The sequence below is a fragment of the Arachis hypogaea genome, chromosome 18 (assembly GCF_003086295.3).
Source record: "Arachis hypogaea cultivar Tifrunner chromosome 18, arahy.Tifrunner.gnm2.J5K5, whole genome shotgun sequence".
NCBI classification, from domain to species: Eukaryota; Viridiplantae; Streptophyta; class Magnoliopsida; order Fabales; family Fabaceae; genus Arachis; species Arachis hypogaea.
The window spans coordinates 121,846,521-121,867,320 of NC_092053.1; the positions used below are offsets into that span (position 1 = coordinate 121,846,521).

Here is a 20,800-nt window from a genome sequence, read left to right on the forward strand (position 1 = left end):
ATATTTTGTGTTATTAGTTATTATAAGACTATAAGTTAATGTTTTATGTTTAAAATGCATAAGATTTTAAACTAATGCATAATATTGTGTTATTTATATTGATTTAAATATTTGGTGTTATTAGATAATATTAATATTGATTATGGTTATGCTTTAATTTTAGAGAAGAGTTGGTTCTTGTTATATTTTTCTAAGTGAATTTTACCATGTCAAATAATGGTTGGAGTCTTGGAAATTTGGATATTTTCACATGCTAACTTATAAGAAGGTATCAAGGTAATATAATGTTAACGACCCGGTTTTCACCCAGTTTTTACCCGGTATAATCCACAACTAGAAAATGGATTAATACAGACAGATTTAGTCTTTATTACAGACGAATTTTTGGTTACCGATGGATTTTATCCCTCTGTAAAAGCCTCGTCGGAAATTATTTATCGTCGGATTTTTTTCCGTCGGAAAATTACCGTCGGATTTTTACCAGTTACCGACAGATTTTCCCTCTGTAAATTCTCTATCCATTTCTCTAAGACGACAAACTTTCCGACGGATTTTCCGTCTGTAATTACAGACGAATTTTCCGACGGATTTTCCGTCTGTAATTACAGACGAATTTTTCGACAAATTTTCTGTTTGTAATTACAGACGGATTTTTTGACAGATTTTTCGTCTGTAATTTGAACCTTAGAAAACTATCTCACACTCTGATTACAGACAGAAAATCCGTCTGTAAAATAAAATAGAATTTTTTAAAATATTTTTGTTGCAAAATAAACTTGTTTTTTAGTATTAAAAACATAAAATAAAATAAAATAAAAATATGAAACATTTTTTATATAACCAAATATGCCATCATAAGGGATCAAAGTCTTATTATATAAATAACAATAGTATTAGAGACACAATCATATGATGCTGATCTAAATATCCAGCATACATCATAGAATAGGTTATATATACAATGTTTACATATCCACTGACATCCTTCGCAACCTTTATGAGCTCCTCTTGAGCCTTGTACAGTGCCCAAGCCGCAAAAAGACGACCGGCATCTTTTCCCCAGTCTGAGTATCCTATCATAACTTCTTGCATCCCATTGATTCGGTTTCTATACCAATCAATAGAGAAAAGCCGCGCCACTGCAAGGACAAAAGTGACTCCATCAAGTGAAAATTTGAGATTCGTTGAAGCATCTATTCATGGCTTTGCATTGAAGGAATAACCAAATGTTGTTGCTGCACCTGCAAATTCCAACAGATTCCAACAATGTTTCATTAGTCAAAAGGAAGAGATGTTTTTTACATTAAACCATAGAACAGAGGGGATAGGACACTTGGAAAAGTGAGGAAATGAGTTAAGAAGGGATAGAACAAAATAACTTAGAACAAATCCTAAAACAGGCTAATAAACCAAAGTGCGTATACAGAAAGTAATTTAATTATAAATAAAACGACCTCATTCAATTGAATCTTATTACTTTGAAACATATTGACTGATCTATCTTACCTAGCAATATATGTTAGAATCAACCGAATAGTCACCGAATATATGTTAGGATTAAAAGAGGCCTTCTTTTCTTCTGCATCTTTTAGAATCAACCGAATAGTCACCGCAAGAATCTGTCAGAGAGTAACACATATTAGAATATCATTACAGAATTCATAAAGCCAACAGAGGAGAGAAATGAAGTTTGCCTACAGACCTTAGAAAGAAGAAAGGACTTGTTTGATCCCTGTTCAAACAAATAACAAATTAGAGAAAAGCTAAAGAAATACCCAAACCAAAAGAAAATAAAATGGCACAGTGGACCTTCAATATTGAGAAGACAAGCTTGGCATAAATATCAATTACAATAAATGACATTGCTGGCAGCTGTTGAGAAGATTGCAATGCCCCAGAATTAATCACCTCAATGTTTAAGCAGTGTGTAAAAACTAGTTCCTGGAGGAAATAAGGGAGGAAAAAAAAGTTTTATTGATAACTCTGGCCATTAATAGGAAAGTGTGACCTATATCTGAGAGAAGATACACTACCATCAATAGCCGGAAGAAGCGATCTGTTACATCATCCCCCTTAAGGAGACCATTTTGATGTAATTGTAAGATGAAGTGAGTAGAAGCTGTATCATTCGGAGGAGGGAGTTCACATATCCGATACCATTCTGTAAACAACATGGAAACCTACAACACATGTGGATAATAAGTAATGATTGAAAGTTTCCAATGATGTATTGTATTCTCAATTCCCACTTAACGAGAAGTTGAAACACTCTAGACATAATTAAAATATACCACAGGCAATAAATACATAATTACAGTCAGTATCTCACAATGTATGCAAATAGCCACACAACAAAGTATGAATTTATCTAGCAATTTCACAGCAAAATACCTGCTCACGGAATTCAGCAGGATCTGGTTCAACATACTCTACAATGTTTACTTCTTCCCGGTTTGGTGCCAGCATCCCAGGACCCTGTTTTTAACAAATAGATTCAGTCACAGTTGGAGCAGAACAAAAACTGAGTGTAAAACAACAATAACAGTTGAACCTAGTATCCTATGTATGACCTTATTGTCCCTTGATTGTCTTGCCTTATCCTCCTTTGCAGGAACACTAACAGAAGGGTTCTTGATCATCTCAATCAGCTGTTGCAACGATTCAGGGGATCCAGGCTTTGAAGCAAGCTGAAATAAAAGATATTTGGTAAAGACGGGGTAGAGTAAAAAATGCAGACACTCGTGGACAAATATAAACCTTTGCCAAAGCATCAACAAGATTGTGAAGTTCTGAAATAACTTTCAGTTCCTCAACAACCAGCATTTGAAGAAGAGAAATAGAAAACTCCGTAGCAGCGCTGCACATTAATCCAGTGGAGTTGCATGAGTATAACAATATAAAAAGGGAAAACAATTAGAAGGTACATTCTTTTGACATACTGTTTCTCCCCCCATCAATGAGCTTTGCCATATGAACATTGTACTCGGTAAGATTTAGCAATTCACTGCGGGTCAGGCCTACAGTAATATCTTTGTTGAATTTCCTTTCTTCTTCTGAGTAAATTACCTGTAACAAGTATTCAATAACACACTAGTTATAAACAGAACACCAACATAACTTGTATTTAAATGTCACTCATGGAGGATTAGTTAGTAGTTAACCACATCTATTTTAGATGTAAATTTGGCTAATGGCAAGCTCTTTGATCAATTTTATTGATAATTTACATTACAAAATAGCATATCAGTGTCTCAAACAGGTACATAACATTAGTGGTTTTTGCACTTGGAAAAACTCTAACATCGTCAGAATTATCTTAGTAGATGGAAGACACCCAAATCATTAATAATAATAATAATAAAGGAAATTCAACATCAGAATATGCAACATTTAGCAATGCTATGGGTAGATAGAGTATATTACATAAGGAAAAAAGGAACTAATGCCAAAATAAATTGTAATAATGACATAACTTCATTCAAGAGTGAAAAACATACCCAGCTGGTAAGCTCCTTAACGGCAAGCTTGCAAACATCACGAATGGCAGTCAGGATTGCAAGATGAGCACCAACATGAGTATTGTTGGATACATTGTCATAAAGGCCCTTGAATACCTAGTTACAAAAGTTAAAGGACAATAGTGAGCTCCTAGACAACTATAGCATTCATCAAGCTCATATTAATAATGTTCAACAATCCAGATTAACAATTTAAACATTTCTTAGCTATTCAGAATCAAAACCTAATCTAATCCTATTTTAACAACCTAAAAATCCACTAATCAGAAAACAAATCTAACTAAACTAATTACTAAAATCAAACTAACTAAACAAAATTAATTGAACTCAACAGAAATTAAAAGAATTTGGAAGCTAGCTACAACCCTTATGAAAAAGGTAGTTGGAAGAGTGTGTATCTCTGAAAATCTGATTCCCATGCTGATGAATATGAACTGTGCTTAATTTAATTTTACAAAACAGCACTCAGAAGTAAAGCACCAAGAATCACAGAACTTATCAAAGATTCTCCATTATAGTAGAACTCAATAAGCAACTGCAATCTCAACATCTGGATCCTTTTCTTTTCGTTCCTTAATAAACCTATAGATAACAAACAAATAGATGCAGAAAATTTTGCTTATTCCTTCAATATTGCATATGAAAATCATGTAAATAATTTAAAGCTCGTACCTTTCAAGAAGAACCTCTGAATTTACAGCACCTAGAGCAAGCTGAAACAAAGAACACAATTTATTAACATCAACTGATATTTGTCAAAGTACTTAGATTTATGAGATGGTTTATGATATTGATAGGGCACAAAATTATTGTTAATAATCTCATTCTAATCAGTCATAGAGTAATTTCAATCTATGTAATTAGCACATTGCATTTCATGAACTGGTATTTATAGTTCCTTCAAATTCAAAATACAAACAACGTATGAACAAAATGAAAGTGGAACAGATCGAGTTTTAGATGCAACAATAACATATGAACATTTGAATTCAACAAAAAAATATAGATCAATAGCAATTTCAGAATCTAAAATAGATAAAGACGTACATGTAGGTTTCAGATCTGGTGACACGATGACTCGATGAGGCTGTGAACAGCGAGGATGGATGGCGTGCGACAAAGAGAGACATAAGCTGATAGGCGGCAGAGAGAGCTCGTGCAACGCGAGCAGCAGAGGAGGGAGCTCATGCGAGCGAACGGCGGTGGAAGGAGCTCGTGCAAGCGAGTAGTGACGGAGGGAGCTCGTGCGACACGAGTGGCAACAAAGCAGAAGCCACCGAGAAGTCACATTTTTGTCCTATTTTCAACTCGAATAAGAGAGAGAGAGAGAGAGAGAGAGAGAGAGAGAGAGAGAGAGGAGAGCAAGCTTAAACGAAAGATCAGAGAAGATCAATGATGATTTTGCGTTGAATGAAGTTTCATCATCGAATATGGTGTGTTTCATCAGGACTGAACCTAATTAAATTTTTCGAGGGATTTATTAAAAGATTACAGAGGGATTTTTTGTTATCGATGGTTTCAAATTTTAATTTTAATTTTATCGACAAAATTACCGAGGGATATTAGTATCTGTCGGTAAATTTTGTAAATTTTTTTATTTTTTATCGACAAAAAATTTGTCGAAAATTCGTCGGTATTTTCGACAGAAAAATTCCGTCAGAAAAATCTGTCTGTAATTTGCTGTTTTTTAGTAGTGATCATGACCCGAAAGTGTATAGGTTTTATCGGGTTTAGGGTCGGGTTCAGGTCTAATAAATAGCCCGGTATATATTTCGGGTCGGGTTTGAGTCACATCAAACCCGGTTTCACTCGGCCCATGCACACCCCTAGATAAAGCAATGAAACTTATTCCGTAAAAGAGAGAGGAATTCAAAAAATGAAAGCCAATTTTAAGGGTGTGTGGTTGAAAGAATTACAGAACATTCCCAGAATTTTTAAGGGTGTGTGTGGTTGGGAGAATTTGATTCTAAATCATACAATTCAATCTAATATCATTCAATTTCACTATAATCAACATAGGGTTATAAAATTTCAATAATTGACAAGGGTTTAGTGGTTCTTATTGTATCTACTGGCATTTTTGAAAAAATTAAAAAATTATCTGCTGTTAGAGTTCACGTAAATCATTATCAAAATCATTCAATTTCTCAATACCAAAACTCCTAAAATTTCGAAACTGAAGAGAGGAAGGCTGGGTGAGAAAATGGAACTTTCTTACCACTTTGTTTATATGGTTTTAAAGAGAATTTTGAGACGAACGCATAGTCTCTGAAGACTCGTCAATCGGAGCTTTGGATTGATATGTGGAATTGAAATATGGGAGTGAGTGAAAGTTAGGGTTCCATGACTTCCTTTCCTCTAAGCTGCGTGTTTCATGTGGTTTGGGGAAGGAGGAGGTTTAGTATTGGCTTTTATATGTTGGATTTGGAGTTCGGTTTGGGTTTGGTCCAATCGGTTTAATATGCTGGTTCAATTTTGGGTCAAAATCTTTAAAATTAGTGTTAAAATTCATATTTTTAATATTTATACCTCCCTAGATTATAAAAATGTAATTTTCTAATTTTTTTAAATAATAATCAATTTATTAGCTAATTATTTATTAATTTTTCGGAATTTACATTATTGAATTCGTGTTTATTCTAATTTATACTTGCAGCTATTTTCTCTGTGAAAACGGTTATATTTATTTGATGGATGTCTCTGAATTAAGGGAAAGCTCTGCCAAAATTTTGTTTAGTTTGTTTTAAAACATGTTTGGTTTGTCAAAAAATGATAATTGTATTTGGCAGAGGATTCTAATTATAGGATACACTCTACCGAATTTTCTAAAAAAAAATTAATAATTGGTGTTATTCGTTGAATTCTAAAGTGTGTGTTTCAATTTGATTCCAAGTCATCGTCTATGGATGTATGATAGGAATAACTATGTACGGAGGGGTTTAAAACCTGAATTCTTTGATAGGGTTGACGCGTTTGTTGCGCAAGTCTTTAGCGTGGAACTGTTTAGGTCTGAAGGAGTTTTTAAGTGTCCATGTGAAAAGTGTTGGTTGACTAAGTGATTAGGATTTACGGATATAGCACTTCACTTCTACCGTAACGGGTTTAAGGATGGGTATTGGATGTGGACAGAACACGGAGAAGCGGATGAGTATGGGGGTTAACCGGTCTGTCTCGAATTTGAATAGATCCGATTGTTGATCAACAAGGATTCGGGTGGTGAGAGAGCTAAACATGGAAGAACAAGAGTTGCAAAGTACGATGAGAGAGGATTCAAAGTGGAATGACATACCCAATCTTTTCTCCCGAACGGGCTGCAATAGGTGCGGACACTGACTATTAGTTGTACCAGAAGGAAATTGATGCCGCATATCTGCAAGTGTTGCTTAACTGTGACCAGATTTCACCCTACTGCTCATGTGAGTTTTTAAGTCTTCGTAAATATTGCAAGCCGTAAGATACTAACTTCTTAATCTAATCAAAACTTATTTATCCTATTCTATCATATAGGTTATTCCAAGAGGCAAATTCTGATGCCTCATTGAACAATTTTCCACGGTGGTTCTGAGAATACGTCAGCGTACATTTAACTGACACAACAGATTCGGAACTAGTTGCACTTAGTTAGGGCCCAATGAATAACGGCAGTAGCTACCCGATATACAATGTTAATGGATATCGGTTTCATTCTTTACAGTGGTCGATTGAAAAAAAAAACAGATAACACCGGAGTTTGGGTTTGTGGAGATTCAGGCGGGGTCATTCTAATTGGTTTGGTGTGTTGCACAACATAATTAAGTTAGAGTATTTCTTTCGCACTACGTACAACGTGTGCATGTTTAAATGTGAATGTTATGATCTAAGTTCGCGCAAGGAACACGAAAACATATGGGTTATGATATCACTGAATTTAATGTAACTAGGAAATATAGGCACTACGATCCTTTTATTCTATCTCAAAATGCATGACAGGTATACTATTTACCTTATCCGGATTCGTGCAAGTCTAGTTGGGTGGTTTTGGTTAAGACTAAGTCAAGAGGTCGCATCAAGTTTGATGATAGGACAGAGGGTCAGGAACCTTACTAGATTGATGACCTAACTCCTTCGAAAACGGTGCCGATCACCCTTAGGACGGCTATTATAGATGATGACATCATTGACCTTGGCTTAGATGCCGATGCACTACAACCAGAGGACGATAATCTTCAAGAAGAAGACAGGATCGATGGAGACAAAGAAGAGGAAGGCGAGTTCAATGATCAGGAAACTACCTCGTAAGAGGAGGATAGACGACGAAGATGATGAATCTGAATAGGGCTAATGTAAATATGGTTCTATGATATGTATTTTTTAACCAAACTTTGAGAAGAATATAATATAATTAGCATCGTTTCAGATATTTCAATTACCATCATTCTGTATTTTTAATTTGTATGTTTGATATTTCATATTAGGTTTAAAGCACTGTTTCAATTATTACTTATTAGGATACATTATAGATGGAGGGTAAAAGATTATAAAAATAAAAAATAAAAAAGACTATGTCAAAATACACCAACGGGTAACACGGCAGTCAATTTTTTAAAAAAACCAATAATTAAAATTTGCCTCTCTATTTTTTACTTTTTACACATTTTCTTTTTCGTTCAATCAAAATTTCTAAGAAATGAATCAGTTACCTGTGCTAGGGTTTATCATTTATTCTTCACCCTTCCCCATATGAGACAATCCTTTTTAGCATTTCTCCTTCCCCCTTCTATTTTTATATATTGCCGCTTTGTTCTTCTTCTTCACTACTAAATTCGGTCTCGGTCCTTCTCTCGCACCTCTGCCCTTGCGAACTGCCTTTTTAAGGTGCAGTTCCCCACTTTTCTTAGGTACTTAACATATTGTCATAATTTACCTCTCCTCATTACTCTTCCGATAGACAACCTCTACTTCACACTACATTTGTTATGCTTTTTCTTAATCTGCATTTTATTTGTGTATATTGATCATATTCTGATATTTGCAGAGCTTAAAAAGAACAAAAAAAGGTTAAATTAATTTAAGTTTCGGGCTCGAAATTCTTCAGGGAAGAGAGGAAATTCCTAATAAACAACTCAGTCTTACAAATGTCATTTTCATGCAGAGTATTGCACATTATGCAAAGGGATGCTCAGGAAGATCCTGCAATATTTCCCGATGCCCTACATGCAAGGAGACTAGTTAATCATGTTCTATGCCATCCTTTTGGTGTTACTTGATGCATAAATGCAATCTCATGTTTTTTGAAAGAATAAGTTACAATTTCATCTGGAATCTTAGGTTCTTAAGGCATTTGAAAATAAATTTTCTAATTAGCAATTATGGTTCGTTTATTTATTGTTTTTTGTTCTCGTGTAGAAGCTGATTTTGATCTGATCTCGTATACTGTTAGGTGGATAGAAAATTGGTTAAGCAGACAGTGATGACATCAGTATATGGTGTCACGTACATTGGTGCGCGGGAGCAGATAAAGAGAAGGTTGAAAGAAAGAAAATCCAGTTTAGATGATGACGAACTCTTTGGCGCTTCTTGTTATGCTGCAAAGGTGAGAGGGTGAAAATAACTCTGTATTATAGATATATATTATCCTTGTAGCATAACATGTATTGCTTGTTTAATCTCATTTCCTTCTCAGGTCACCTTAACTGCCTTGGAGGAGATGTTTCAAGGTGCACGGAATATTATGAAATGGCTTTGTGACGGTGCAAAAGTATGTTACAATCTTCCTTCCACCTACATATGTGATGCACATATTCTGATTCTTGTTTCGTACTTTTGTTGTCGTCATTGTATTAGTAACAGAATTGGTATGACAATGACCTTGAATAGGTAATTGCATCTGAAAATCAGCCAGTCCGTTGGACCACTCCTCTTGGACTTCCTGTTGTGCAACCTTACCGAAAACTTGGAAGGCATATTGTAAGTATAGTAGAATTTCCATGAAATATACTTCTCAGGATATGTTTGGATGGAGGGTTATCGTTTTATTCTTTCATTTTTTTAAAAATAACTTCAAAATATTGTTTACTTTAAACCTCAATTCGTCATCCCTTCCAAAATCCTCCATGCCAAATATACCCTCAAATTCTGAGTTTATGGCTTTATATAGGTTAATGCTATTATTATGTGATGGGTTACAGGTCAAAACTTCACTTCAGATGTTGACATTGCAGGAGAAACAAATAAGGTAAGCTTAACATCATGTATAGATATTTGGATCATTTACTTTGGAGGCAATTATATTTTATCTATTAACTATTTTATGCTTTGCCTAAGGCATCCCTATTGATTATAATTTATAAGAAGTTATGATATGAAAGTAACATCAAGATTCAAAACATAGGGAAGCTAAATAACATTAAAACTATTCAGAAATTTGTACTCCTTCAATGACCTAAATAACAGCTTAGGATTTAAATTTTAACAATAATATAAAATTTTGTTCTATAAATGCTCTAGGTCATGGCAAAGAGGCAGAGGATAGCATTTTTCCCAAATTTTGTTCACTCACTTGGTGGTACTCATATGATGATGACTGCGGTGGCTTGCAAAAAAGAAGGTTTGAATTTTGCAGGTTTTTGCTAGTTAGGTTCTTCTCATTCAGATTTGATTTATAATGATTAAAATGCTTACAAGAAATGATTTCTGTTCATACATTTAGGGGTTCATGACTCATATTGGATGCATGCGTGTGATGTGGATAGAATGAACAGAATACTCAGAGAGAAGTTTGTTGAACTCTGAGACCCCAATACTGGAAAATGTATGGTTTAGATGTTAACGTCATTTACATGATATGCTATTATTTTTAATCTCTGGTATTCTTGGGAATATTTGAGGAGAAATTGATTTTATTATCTTTAGTTTCGTTGGTATTTTCATACTTGCTTGTGTAATTAAATAGTGGATACTTCTTTTGGTATTGTGCTTTGTTTTCTGCAACTTGAAATCTGGTTTGAATTTCTCAAAAAAAAAATGACGAGAAAAACCATTCTATGTTTTTAGTAGATGGGGAAACTTATGTGACTAGATGCAAAGGTTGATATTAATGGTTAATTTATTTTATTTTATATTTGTATAAATAGCCTCTTTGTAATTTCTAGGTTACTGCTAGATCTGTTAACCTGTTCTTATTTGTGAGCAGTTACTGGAGAGCTTCCAGGGGTCTTTCTCAACATTAATGTTCCCCCTATTACCGAAACGGGGAGACTTCAACCTAAGGGAAGTTTTAGAGTCACCATATTTCTTCAACTGATCTTTCTGCAGTCCTCTGTAGGGCATGGACTCTTTCTTTAGGGTTTATTGACTGCATTCTGAGTTATTTCGGCATGTGCATAATAGCGACAACAGTTCTTCCGAATGCGCTCGCGATACAGGCCGTTCCTCAGTGGCATTATATATCTTTGAAGGCATCCAGAGTCTTGAGGAGGACTCTTGTCTGGTATGATAATATAAATTCACTCGTCCCACTGGAATTTTTGAGGGTATATACCTTGACACCAGATAGAAGCTTTCGTAGCTTTTGCAACCATGATGCTTTCAAGAAAAAAATAGCCAAGGTATCAAGCTTGGCATTGCTAGTTAGTGAGTGTAGTAGTTATTGATTTCAAGAATTTAGGAAGAGATCTGCGAATAAGTTCAGCTCACACGTCTCCATGAAAACTATCCCAGGGATAGTTGCAAGACCATCTTTGATATCAAGAGAATAGCGAATGTGTACCTTAGATAAGGTTTTACATGTGTATTTTGTACAAGCTTTCTTTTGTAAATAACTAAATATAAAAGAAACATTCTTTTTTATTATTTTATAACATGTTTAAGATAATTTATTGTAGACATTATATGCACCAAAAATAAAAAAAGAATATGAGCACTTTTTAGCTCATGAAATTTCAGAGACCAGATGAAGTACTCATCTTGCCTTCTTTAAATAAACATCTTCATGCATATGGGAAAACAATGAAGATTTTTCATAAGCATCTACATTTGCAAACCACCTTTAACATGATGAAATATTGAAATGTCATTTCCCTATCACAATGGAGCCCTCCATTAATCCTCTTAACACCACACACCTACTTCAAATAAACCTTTACAGTGGCAGCAACAAAATTGTTTTCCAAATGACTCCATTCTGTACTTCAAAAAAAAAAAAAAAAAAAGAAAAGAGAAAGTCACTTGTTAGTAGCATTCTGATATCCTGTGGTTGTACCAATGGTAAAGTGCATCTCAACTTGCCATGTCTGCTAAATACACTACTGTTGTAACTTAAACACCAAGTAACCTCATCGTCATCCTTCCACTTCCAGTTGATAAAAGGACGCAGGTCAATGAGTTGTCCAACCAACTCTGCAGGTTCAATGAATCTTACCAGGTTCTACCGAATCCTCCCTCGATATCTATTATTTCTTGAAATCGGCAACGTTATGCATAAATCTGCTCAGTAGCCATATTTGTCATTCAAAGAAGTTCGTCCATCACCTGATTATCCTGCACACACGATACAGGAAAATATGAACATTCTGAAAAAATGACGATCCAATCATATAGTAAGGACATTGAAACCAATTATGCTTACCTTGAGGGGAAACCCATGTGTCATCTGTCTGATTGTTCAAAAATGATGGTTTCTCAGGCCCAAGCACTCTTTTAGGCTTCCTCTTCTCCTCATCTTGGTTTTCCACATCATCAGTTGCATACAATTCCCTTTTTTGCTTTAATAATAAAGCCATAGCATTCTCAGCCATTTTTTCACCCACATGAGCAGAAGTCGATTGCCGAGTGACATCATTACTATTTGCACCCGTCATCTCAACTTGTTTTCTTTTCCTTAAAATCAGACTAGGAGCAGCAGACTCAATATTAGATTCTCTAGTCTTTGCATCATCACCTGAATCCAAAATTTTGTTCCTGTCCTTGTAGTCAACGAACTGGATGGACTCGTCCGTATCATGCAAAGGGGCTATTGATTGTTGGTTATCATCTGTAACCATGTCCTCTACAGCTCCAAGCCACTGGGGCTTTGGAACCGTGTATACAACATTCTCACCCTCCACGTTGTCACTTCCAGGTTCTGACTTGTCTAAATCCATAGTTGCATCTTCATGTTTCCCTTCTTGTATGGAGTTATCTGCCTTTGCACAAGTGTCACTGATTTTCTGGGTTTCCACAAGTGGTTTCTTGTTATCGACCTTAGTACAAGGTTCACTGATTTTCTGGGTTTTCGCTTGTGGTTTCTTTTTTATGTTAGAGGCAACTTCTTGAGATTTGTTTGATTTGGATTCTTGTGTTTTCAACTCCCTTTTCTTGACAGCTTCGCCTGTTGGGTTAGCAATCTTCAATAAGTAGAAAATCCTATCCAACTCGGACTGAAGAGTTGACAATTCCTTCTCAAGCTGCACACTTTTGTCTTGAACTGACAGCAACAAAGAAATCAACAAGGATAAGCTAACGTGTGCTAAAGAAATGTCCAATTTAAGACTTGTAATTGCACATAAAGTTAGAGTTTGAAGGAACGAGACAACTCATTTTTTAGTATTACTTCCAAACACATCAAAGCACACAATTGCATACAATGAATATGTGCAAATATAAGCAAGCAACTAAAAAAAGCAAACAAATATAACTCTTACCAAGTTGGGATAAAAGTCCAGACATGTAAGCATCAAGGGAATCATCAACTTCATCTTGTTTGGCGGACTCTGATGACATTTTATTCTTTTCAATTATAAGCAACTCTTTCTTCTCATTCATCTCCTGGATAATGGCGTCTTTTTTATCCAGAAGAGTATCAGTAGTCTCAATAGATTGGTGAATGCAAGTAATAACCATAGTGCTTTTAGTTTTAGTGCATCACTTTATACATATGGTATACATAAACAAAGATAGCACATGAAATATCAGATTTTCTCCACAATCTAAAAGAGCAGCTTCTCAAAAAGGAGATAAAAGCATGTAAATAGCATTAAGCAGTTCAGATTATGAGTATATCCTCTGTCAAAACCAAAAAAATCCTAAAAATCACAGTATGTCACAAATTAAGCACAAAAAAAAAAAATAATAATGGAAAAAAAAATCAGAGGTACAAGTTCTGAAATGCAAACAAGAAACAAAGTGCTACTCAATACTTTCTTACAATTAGAGAATACAGAAACTGCAACCTAACTTCTTCATGCACTTCATCATAATAAACACAAGTTTATAAAAAGGAACACCATCTTACACCATCTTGAAGGTAAAATATTAACATCACTCTCGTTTTACTAACATCAAAATTTTCACAAATTTTACAAGTAACTTAGATCTCTTGCTATAATTCACACCTAAGATTTTTTTTAAACCAGTATTCTTAGAACATTTGTATTATATCAAATACTACCAAACATTATCGAAACTTCAGACACCAGTTAAAATCTTACATGATAAATTTCATGTTCCGGATATAAGGGTGGATGCTTCGCGGACCAAGTGAAAGCCATAAAATGCCTTCCTCATAAATGCTTACCGTCTTATGCCATTGTCAACTAAAGAGAAACAATTTTAAATAGTTCATCAATCTTTACTGGTCAGAAACATGTGTTCATGGATACTAAAAAATTATTGCAAAATCCATTGAAGAATTTTACTTTTGTTATAGTTGACTGGATAAGCATTGTCTATTTACATAGATTATTACATAGATAGAAATACTGAGTTAGGTACAAATTATACTTGCATCGAGTCTCAAATTTATCATGAAATTCTATCAGAACAAGAGCATCCAAATTCACATAATTTTCATAGAAAAGACAATAAAATAAAATAAAACCTTACAAGAGTAGTTCGCAAGGACAGAGGTGCGAGAGAAGGACCGAGACCGTTAGTAGTGAGGAAGAAGAACAAAGCGGCAATATATAAAAAGAGAAGGGGGAGGAATAATGCTAGAAAGGATTGTCTCATATGGGGAAGGATGAAGAATGGATGATAAACTCTAGCAGAAGTAACTGATTCATCTCTTAGAAATTTTGATTGAACAAAAAAAAGTGTAAAAAGTAAAAATCAGAGAAATAAATCTTAATTATTGATTTTTCCAAAAACAAAAAAAAAGAGTCTAATTTATAAATATTTTTATGTTGGTTAACCTTATTCCCACAGTAACAAATCCGTGGCCATGAATCAAAATTAAAAGTTTTATATTTTATTATGTGATTGAGTTCTTAAAGTTAAAATATTATAAGAGAATAACCTTTTATTCAATACGTCTTATGGTTCAAATCTTATTTTGATTCCTGCTAGTACTATCGACTTTAGATACTTACTTTGTATTAGCCCATTATTAATTACCTAATATACGTCCAATCTTATTGATAATTACTTACTATTAATTTATTTGAATTTTAAAAGGGCACGTGTCATACAAAAATGGGAAAACCACACATATGTTGATTTATTCGAACACAAACTAGCTTACAAATGTGTATATGTATAGCACATGCTTAATCGTTATTCGGCCACTAGCAAATCTTGCCTTGGGAAACAACTATATTATCTTACAAGCATCTATTACCCAAACATGAATCTTAAACTAGGCGAGTAAGAAGACTTCATTTATGAATTTAAGAAAGTTGGTTGTGTATATATGCCTATAAGGAAGAAGAGATAAAACGAGAGGCAGAGGTTACAGTAACACGGTGAGAGTTGTTAAGGATGGTTTCCAACTCTTGAACAAATCGATCCATGGCTTCCGATGGTAAACAGATAGGTATGACCAAACCGTGCTCTCCCTTGGCATTGGTAAAGGGAATGTAAAAGCTGGCCACACCAGGAATGGCTCCAACACCCCCTTTGGCGGGCCCACCATAAGCAGCCCTCCCCCACCCAAAGTCCACCTCTCCGAACCCAGCTCGGGTGACATCCGACACCAAGTATGACCTCACCACAGTAAAATGCGGCCGCCCCTTCAACACCATCAAATCCGCTATTGAGTGCATGTACTCCTCCGTCACATCCGCCTTCGCCTTCCTCACCAGGTCAACGGCATATCCCAGCGGGTTCTCTCGCAACTTGCCCGCACTCGTCACAGCCACAGGGAACGCAAAGGCATTACCGTAGTAACCAGTAGGTAACGGAGGGTTGAACTTGCCGCGTGCATTCACGATACAGATTATGCGAACCTCTTCTTCGTTCTCCGGCTGTAGAGCGATCGTGCGCCACCGCCATAAGCAAGCTGTAAGTATCTCAAAGTCGGAGCAGCGCTGTTGATGGGGAGGGAGGAGGCGGCGGATGGCGGAGAGCTCGCTGGGACCGAAGAAGAAGGAACGGTGGGCCATGTCGTCCAACGGGATTATGGTTCCCTTGGTGTCGGGGACTTGCTCATACTCTCGATGGTTGCATGTAATTCTTGGCGGTACTCTTGCGTTCAAGAGGTCTCTCCGCCACACAGGTTGCACCGAAGGCTCACGTGCCCCACGTGCAATTTCGGCCACTGTATTCATGAACTGGACTAACCCCGCTGCATCACTCATGGTGTGGTTTAGCCTCAATGCAAAAATGAATCCACCACACTTCAGCCGTGTTACCTGCGTGTGCATGTGCCCTTTGGTTATTGTAATTCAAAAATGTGCAAGAAATAATAGAAATCAATCAAAATCAGCCTAATTTTTTTATTTTATTTTATAGAAAAAGAATAAGAATTTAATTTTTTACTTAATCTATATTAATAAATTTTAAAATTTTTTAAAAGATTTAAAATTTATAATATGAAATTAAAAATTAAAAATGTTAATTTATAATCTAAAACTTAAGATAAATAAAATAAGAAAAAGTATAGGTAAACAATGAAAATATTAAATAATGTAAACAATAGATAGATAGTTATTTTAATATTAAAATTTAGAGAATTAAATTGGAGGTGTAGTGTGTTTTTATTTAATTGGTAGTTGTTTATATTGTTCAACAAAGTCATTGTCCCCCTAACATTTTTCAATAAAATAATTTAAAAAAATTATATCAGCTGACATTGGTTAAAGAACTTATGAGTTAGGAAGCAAGGAATATGAAAATTTACCTGAATAAGGATCAAGGGAGTGTTGAGAACTTGTGCAGAGCCCGGAACATCATAAAGGAGCTCCTCCCAACATGGAAATGGAGGCTGAAGAGCATCCCCGAATTGGGTAAGCGTGACGTCAGCGTCGGCCTCAACAAAGAGAACACCCTCGCCGGTGCAGTCCACCATTAGTTTCCGAGCAGGCCCTTCCCTAAGCCTGCCAGCAAAAGGGTAATAAAACACCAGTGCTTCGGCCACAGCCTTTCTAATGATGAGGACAGGGTCCTTCCCTTCCATCGATGGATCACTACGATAAAATTGTATCACTGGAATTTGAAAACGGAGCCCTTCTTGGTCGTCTATGTCTGAGAGTAGTTTCACTTCGCGAGGCGTGGGTTTCGCCGGAGCCACAAGCTCCTCCTTACCCCTCCGCACGGTAAACACAAGGGATTCCGGTGATGATGGGACAGCCATGGCCAAGCCGAATTGGAGAGAGGAGTGAATAGAAATTACAAATTAGTAAATTACTACGTATTCTTATTCACTGCTATCTATGCTTTCTCTCAAGTAAGACTAGTTCTGGGTGTATATAAAGAACAAAAATGCAACAAATTGGAGTAAATAATACAAAAAAATATATAATATTTTGAAGAGAAATACTATTTATATACTAAAATCAGTTATTAAAATTAGTCATCAGTATTTATATATAAATACACGTGTGATTTAATTTATTTTCATAATATATTTATATTCTAGCATATATTTTATTTTAGTGACTGATTTTAATGACTGATTTTAGTATACACTTAGCATATCCTATTTTTAATTAAACAAAGGATTTTTTTTTGGGTAATATAAATGGGAACGGATCAAGATTTTATTTCCATCCCATGTGATACATAATGGGCCAAAATGGGATGGCCCTACCTCAACGAAAAGTCGTCCTGCCCAATGCTTTAATAATGAGAATGTCCATGACCACTGACCAGTAAATTAAAGGCTAGATGGGGTTCTTAAAATTTTTGCACTATGAAATTTCCCGGATGCCACATAGACAATAAAGTAACTTGACCGGCGATGACTTGACTTAATTTGGTAATTAACAAGTGACTTGACTTACGTCCGTTTCTAGGTAATTAACAAGTATTTTAAGTATGATAATATTAGAAAGAAAAAAAAAAATAATTAGTCCAAACAACATAAATTTTTTTATTTAGTATTTATTTATTATAGAATATATTAAATAAAATTAAAAATAATAAATTTCATTATTTTTTATTAATATTTTATTGTTATTAAACATTTTCATTTTAAGTATGAATCTCAGCTGAAAAAAATTTGTGAGCAGTGATCAAACAAAGGAGGGAAAAACGGAACATTCCTAGTAGCGCACTACTTGAAAAATATTACAAATTATTAATTCTTTCGTTTCATATTAAGTATTTTTTTTTAAATTTCAAAAACATAATAAATATATACAAATATGTAGTGTCAAATTTGTGGTATTCATGGAAATTTTTGAATTACAAAAGACTAGCGACATTGTTTTTTGTTACAACTAGACTCTAGATAATGATTAATGAATTGTCTGCAATACTGTCTTTATATTAATTGCTTAAACAATTTCAACTAAATATATTAAAACGTTTACTTATCAAATTTTTTATCATATACATGACATTATTTATTAATTAATTTTTTACATGTACGTGTTATTACACGGAGAGTAAAATATTATAAAGGTTTGTTGAGGTCCGGATTTTATAGAAAAAAGCAATATGAATTATGATTAATCTATTTTATAATTATATTACTTTTTATATAAAACAATTTATATTATTAAAAAAATATAAAATTATCTTTATCGAATTACGTTAGCATGATATTATCACCATTATGATTAGTATTTTTCTTCTTTTTTTTGAATTCTTAAATGTTGTAGTCAAATTTATTTTAAGATTTTATTAGACTTCTTTTTTTCAATAAATAATTAATGTTATATATTGTTATTTTTAAATATATATATTTTACAATTATTATTACATACACTTGTTAATTAGCAAGAACTTAGACAACTTGTTAAGAATACTAATGATAATAATATTTAATATTTTTAATATATTAATAGTGTATTAAAATATAAAAATATTGTTTTATAGTGCAAATTTTCATTTATTTTTTTGCCTTTTCAACAAGTATTCTAAATAATAAATATCCAACTAAATAATTTAATAGTCAACTCTTTTTATTAATTTAAAACTAACATTTTTTGTCACAATTACTTTTAAGACATACATTAATTAAAAATATTACAAATAAAATTTTTGATAAAAAAAATATGAATTAAATGTTAATTTTAAAATGTTTATATATTAGATAAATTAAAATAACTTATTTTTCTTTACTCTCTTAAACAATATTATTAGAACGTTGTTTAGCAAATCCAAAATCTAAACAACCGCGGAAAAGCTAACAAAATTTCGTGGCAATGAGACTAGTGAACACCAGGAAGCTGAGATAGTGTGCAGAGGGGCCTACTCTTTGCTGTTTCACCAAATATCAATTTGTCGTTTAGTTATTGTTTGTATGGAATAATGATGGAAATAAAAAGGCCAAGGAAATGAAAACGAAAGAGAAATAAGAAAAGAGTTTAGATGTTTTTTGTCTTTATATTGTAAAAAGAGTTTTATCGATATAAAATTATTATTTAATTTAAAATAATTAAAATAATATAATAAAATATATTAATGCAGTTAATAATTCAAAAATAAATTATGAGGTACAAATTTTTTATGTTACAATGAGTTTAGCTTATCAAATTTTTTTATCATATACATAACATCATTTACTAATATTTTTTTTACATTACACGTACGTGTTATTATACTGAGAGTAAAATATTATAAAGGTTTGTTGAGGTCCGGATTATATAGAAGAAAGCAATATGAATTATATTTAATTATTTTATAGTTATATTACTTTTGATATAAAACAATTTATATTATTAAAAAATATAAAATTATCTTTATCGAATTATGGGATTACGTTAGCATGATATTATTTTGAATTCTTAAATGTTGTCAAATTTATTTTAAAATTTTATCAGCCTTTTTTTTTCCAATAAATAATTAATGTTATATGTTGTTATTTTAAATATATATATATTGATTATAAAGTAGTTACATATATGACATTGATTATTACACTTGTTAGCTAGCAAGAGCTTAGAAAATTTGTTAAGAATACTAATGATAATAATATTCAATATTTTTAATATATTTAATATATTAAGAGTTTATTAAAATATAAAAATATTGTTTTCTATAATGCAAATTTTCTTCTTTTTTTTTTTTTTTGCCTTTTTCACAAGTATCATAAATAATAAAGATCCAACGAAATAATTAAATAGTCAACTCTTTTTATTAATTTAAAACTAAAAGTTTTGGTAAACATTCCTTTTAAGACACTAATTAAAAATATTACAAATACAATTTTTGATAAAAAAAAATATGAAAGAAATGTTTATATATTAGATAAATTAAAAATAACTTATTTTCCTTTACTCTCTCAAACAGTCAAACAAATTAGAACGTTTGGTAGAAAATCCAAAATCTCAACAACCACGGAAAAGCTAACAAAATTTCGTGGCAATGAGACTAGTGACCACCAGGAAGCTGGGAAAATGTGCAGGGGGGCCTACCCACTACGGTTTTACACTTTTGCCAACTTCCATTTGTCGTTTAGATATTGTTCGGAAGGAAATAAAAAGAAAGAAAATAAAAAAGAACCCAAAAAAAAAATTTAGATGTATTTTTATTTTATTTTTAAATTTTGGATAAAAGAAAAATAAAAAAATTATTTTTTTGTTTGGTTAAAAAAAATAGAAAAAAAAAGTAATAAATTAATTTTAAATAATATTTTTGTCCTTGTCTTATAACTTTTTTTATCGATATAAATTTATTATTTAATTTAAAATAATTAAAATATAATAAAATATATTAACAGAATTAATAATTTAAAGATAGATCATGGAGTTCAAAATTTTTATATTACAATAGATTCAAATTATAAGAAATAATTTTTTAGATCACAAAATATCATTTTATGCAATTTAAGACAACCAATTGCGCTGCTAAAATCTTCGTACAAAAAGAACAATAGAATCACTTAAAGAAAATGCTAGCATTAACTCCCTTTTAACATGAGGACTCCTCCGACTATACATACT

The 20,800-nt window shown here is 33.1% G+C and overlaps 3 protein-coding genes and 1 pseudogene across 3 annotated transcripts; 1 reads left to right on the forward strand and 3 right to left on the reverse strand.

Moving 5' to 3' along the window:
* Positions 1-1,162: 1,162 nt before the first annotated feature.
* Positions 1,163-3,616, reverse strand: LOC112770400 (uncharacterized). The gene is made up of 9 exons (XM_025814761.2): positions 3,498-3,616; positions 2,758-3,066; positions 2,571-2,687; positions 2,392-2,475; positions 2,034-2,180; positions 1,810-1,941; positions 1,703-1,732; positions 1,507-1,619; positions 1,163-1,241 (listed from the first exon to the last, which is right to left on the reverse strand). The coding sequence occupies exons 2-9, from the start codon at positions 2,863-2,865 to the stop codon at positions 1,163-1,165; spliced, it is 810 nt and encodes a 269-aa protein (XP_025670546.1). The 5' UTR covers positions 2,866-3,066; positions 3,498-3,616.
* A 5,761-nt stretch (positions 3,617-9,377) lies between these two features.
* Positions 9,378-10,800, forward strand: LOC112770402 (DNA-directed RNA polymerase 1A-like; annotated as a pseudogene).
* A 657-nt stretch (positions 10,801-11,457) lies between these two features.
* LOC140181451 (uncharacterized) lies at positions 11,458-13,709 on the reverse strand. The gene is made up of 4 exons (XM_072225032.1): positions 13,178-13,709; positions 12,124-12,960; positions 11,625-11,679; positions 11,458-11,542 (listed from the first exon to the last, which is right to left on the reverse strand). Exons 1-4 carry the CDS (start codon positions 13,374-13,376, stop codon positions 11,458-11,460), a joined length of 1,176 nt encoding a protein of 391 aa, XP_072081133.1. The 5' UTR covers positions 13,377-13,709.
* A 1,229-nt stretch (positions 13,710-14,938) lies between these two features.
* LOC112771083 (benzyl alcohol O-benzoyltransferase) lies at positions 14,939-17,443 on the reverse strand. The gene is made up of 2 exons (XM_025815676.2): positions 16,591-17,443; positions 14,939-16,102 (listed from the first exon to the last, which is right to left on the reverse strand). Exons 1-2 carry the CDS (start codon positions 17,041-17,043, stop codon positions 15,167-15,169), a joined length of 1,389 nt encoding a protein of 462 aa, XP_025671461.1. The 5' UTR covers positions 17,044-17,443; the 3' UTR covers positions 14,939-15,166.
* Between the last annotated feature and the right edge of the window lie 3,357 nt (positions 17,444-20,800).

Bases quoted from the DNA above. Each gene is read 5' to 3' on its own strand.
- LOC112770400 (XM_025814761.2), bottom strand. From the start codon at position 2,865: ATGTGCAGCGCTGCTACGGAGTTTTCTATTTCTCTTCTTCAAATGCTG. The intron at 2,688-2,757 runs GTTTATATTTGT...CTTTTATTTCAG, and splicing joins TTGTTGATGCTTTGGCAAAG to CTTGCTTCAAAGCCTGGATC. The intron at 1,942-2,033 runs GTAGTGTATCTT...TATTTCCTCCAG, and splicing joins GCTTCTTCCGGCTATTGATG to GAACTAGTTTTTACACACTG.
- LOC112771083 (XM_025815676.2), bottom strand. From the start codon at position 17,043: ATGGCTGTCCCATCATCACCGGAATCCCTTGTGTTTACCGTGCGGAGG. The intron at 16,103-16,590 runs GTAAATTTTCAT...ATGCACACGCAG, and splicing joins CTCCCTTGATCCTTATTCAG to GTAACACGGCTGAAGTGTGG.
- LOC140181451 (XM_072225032.1), bottom strand. From the start codon at position 13,376: ATGGTTATTACTTGCATTCACCAATCTATTGAGACTACTGATACTCTT. The intron at 11,680-12,123 runs GTAAGCATAATT...TTTGAAGTACAG, and splicing joins CACATGGGTTTCCCCTCAAG to AATGGAGTCATTTGGAAAAC. The intron at 11,543-11,624 runs GTAGGTGTGTGG...ATCATGTTAAAG, and splicing joins ACTGTAAAGGTTTATTTGAA to GTGGTTTGCAAATGTAGATG.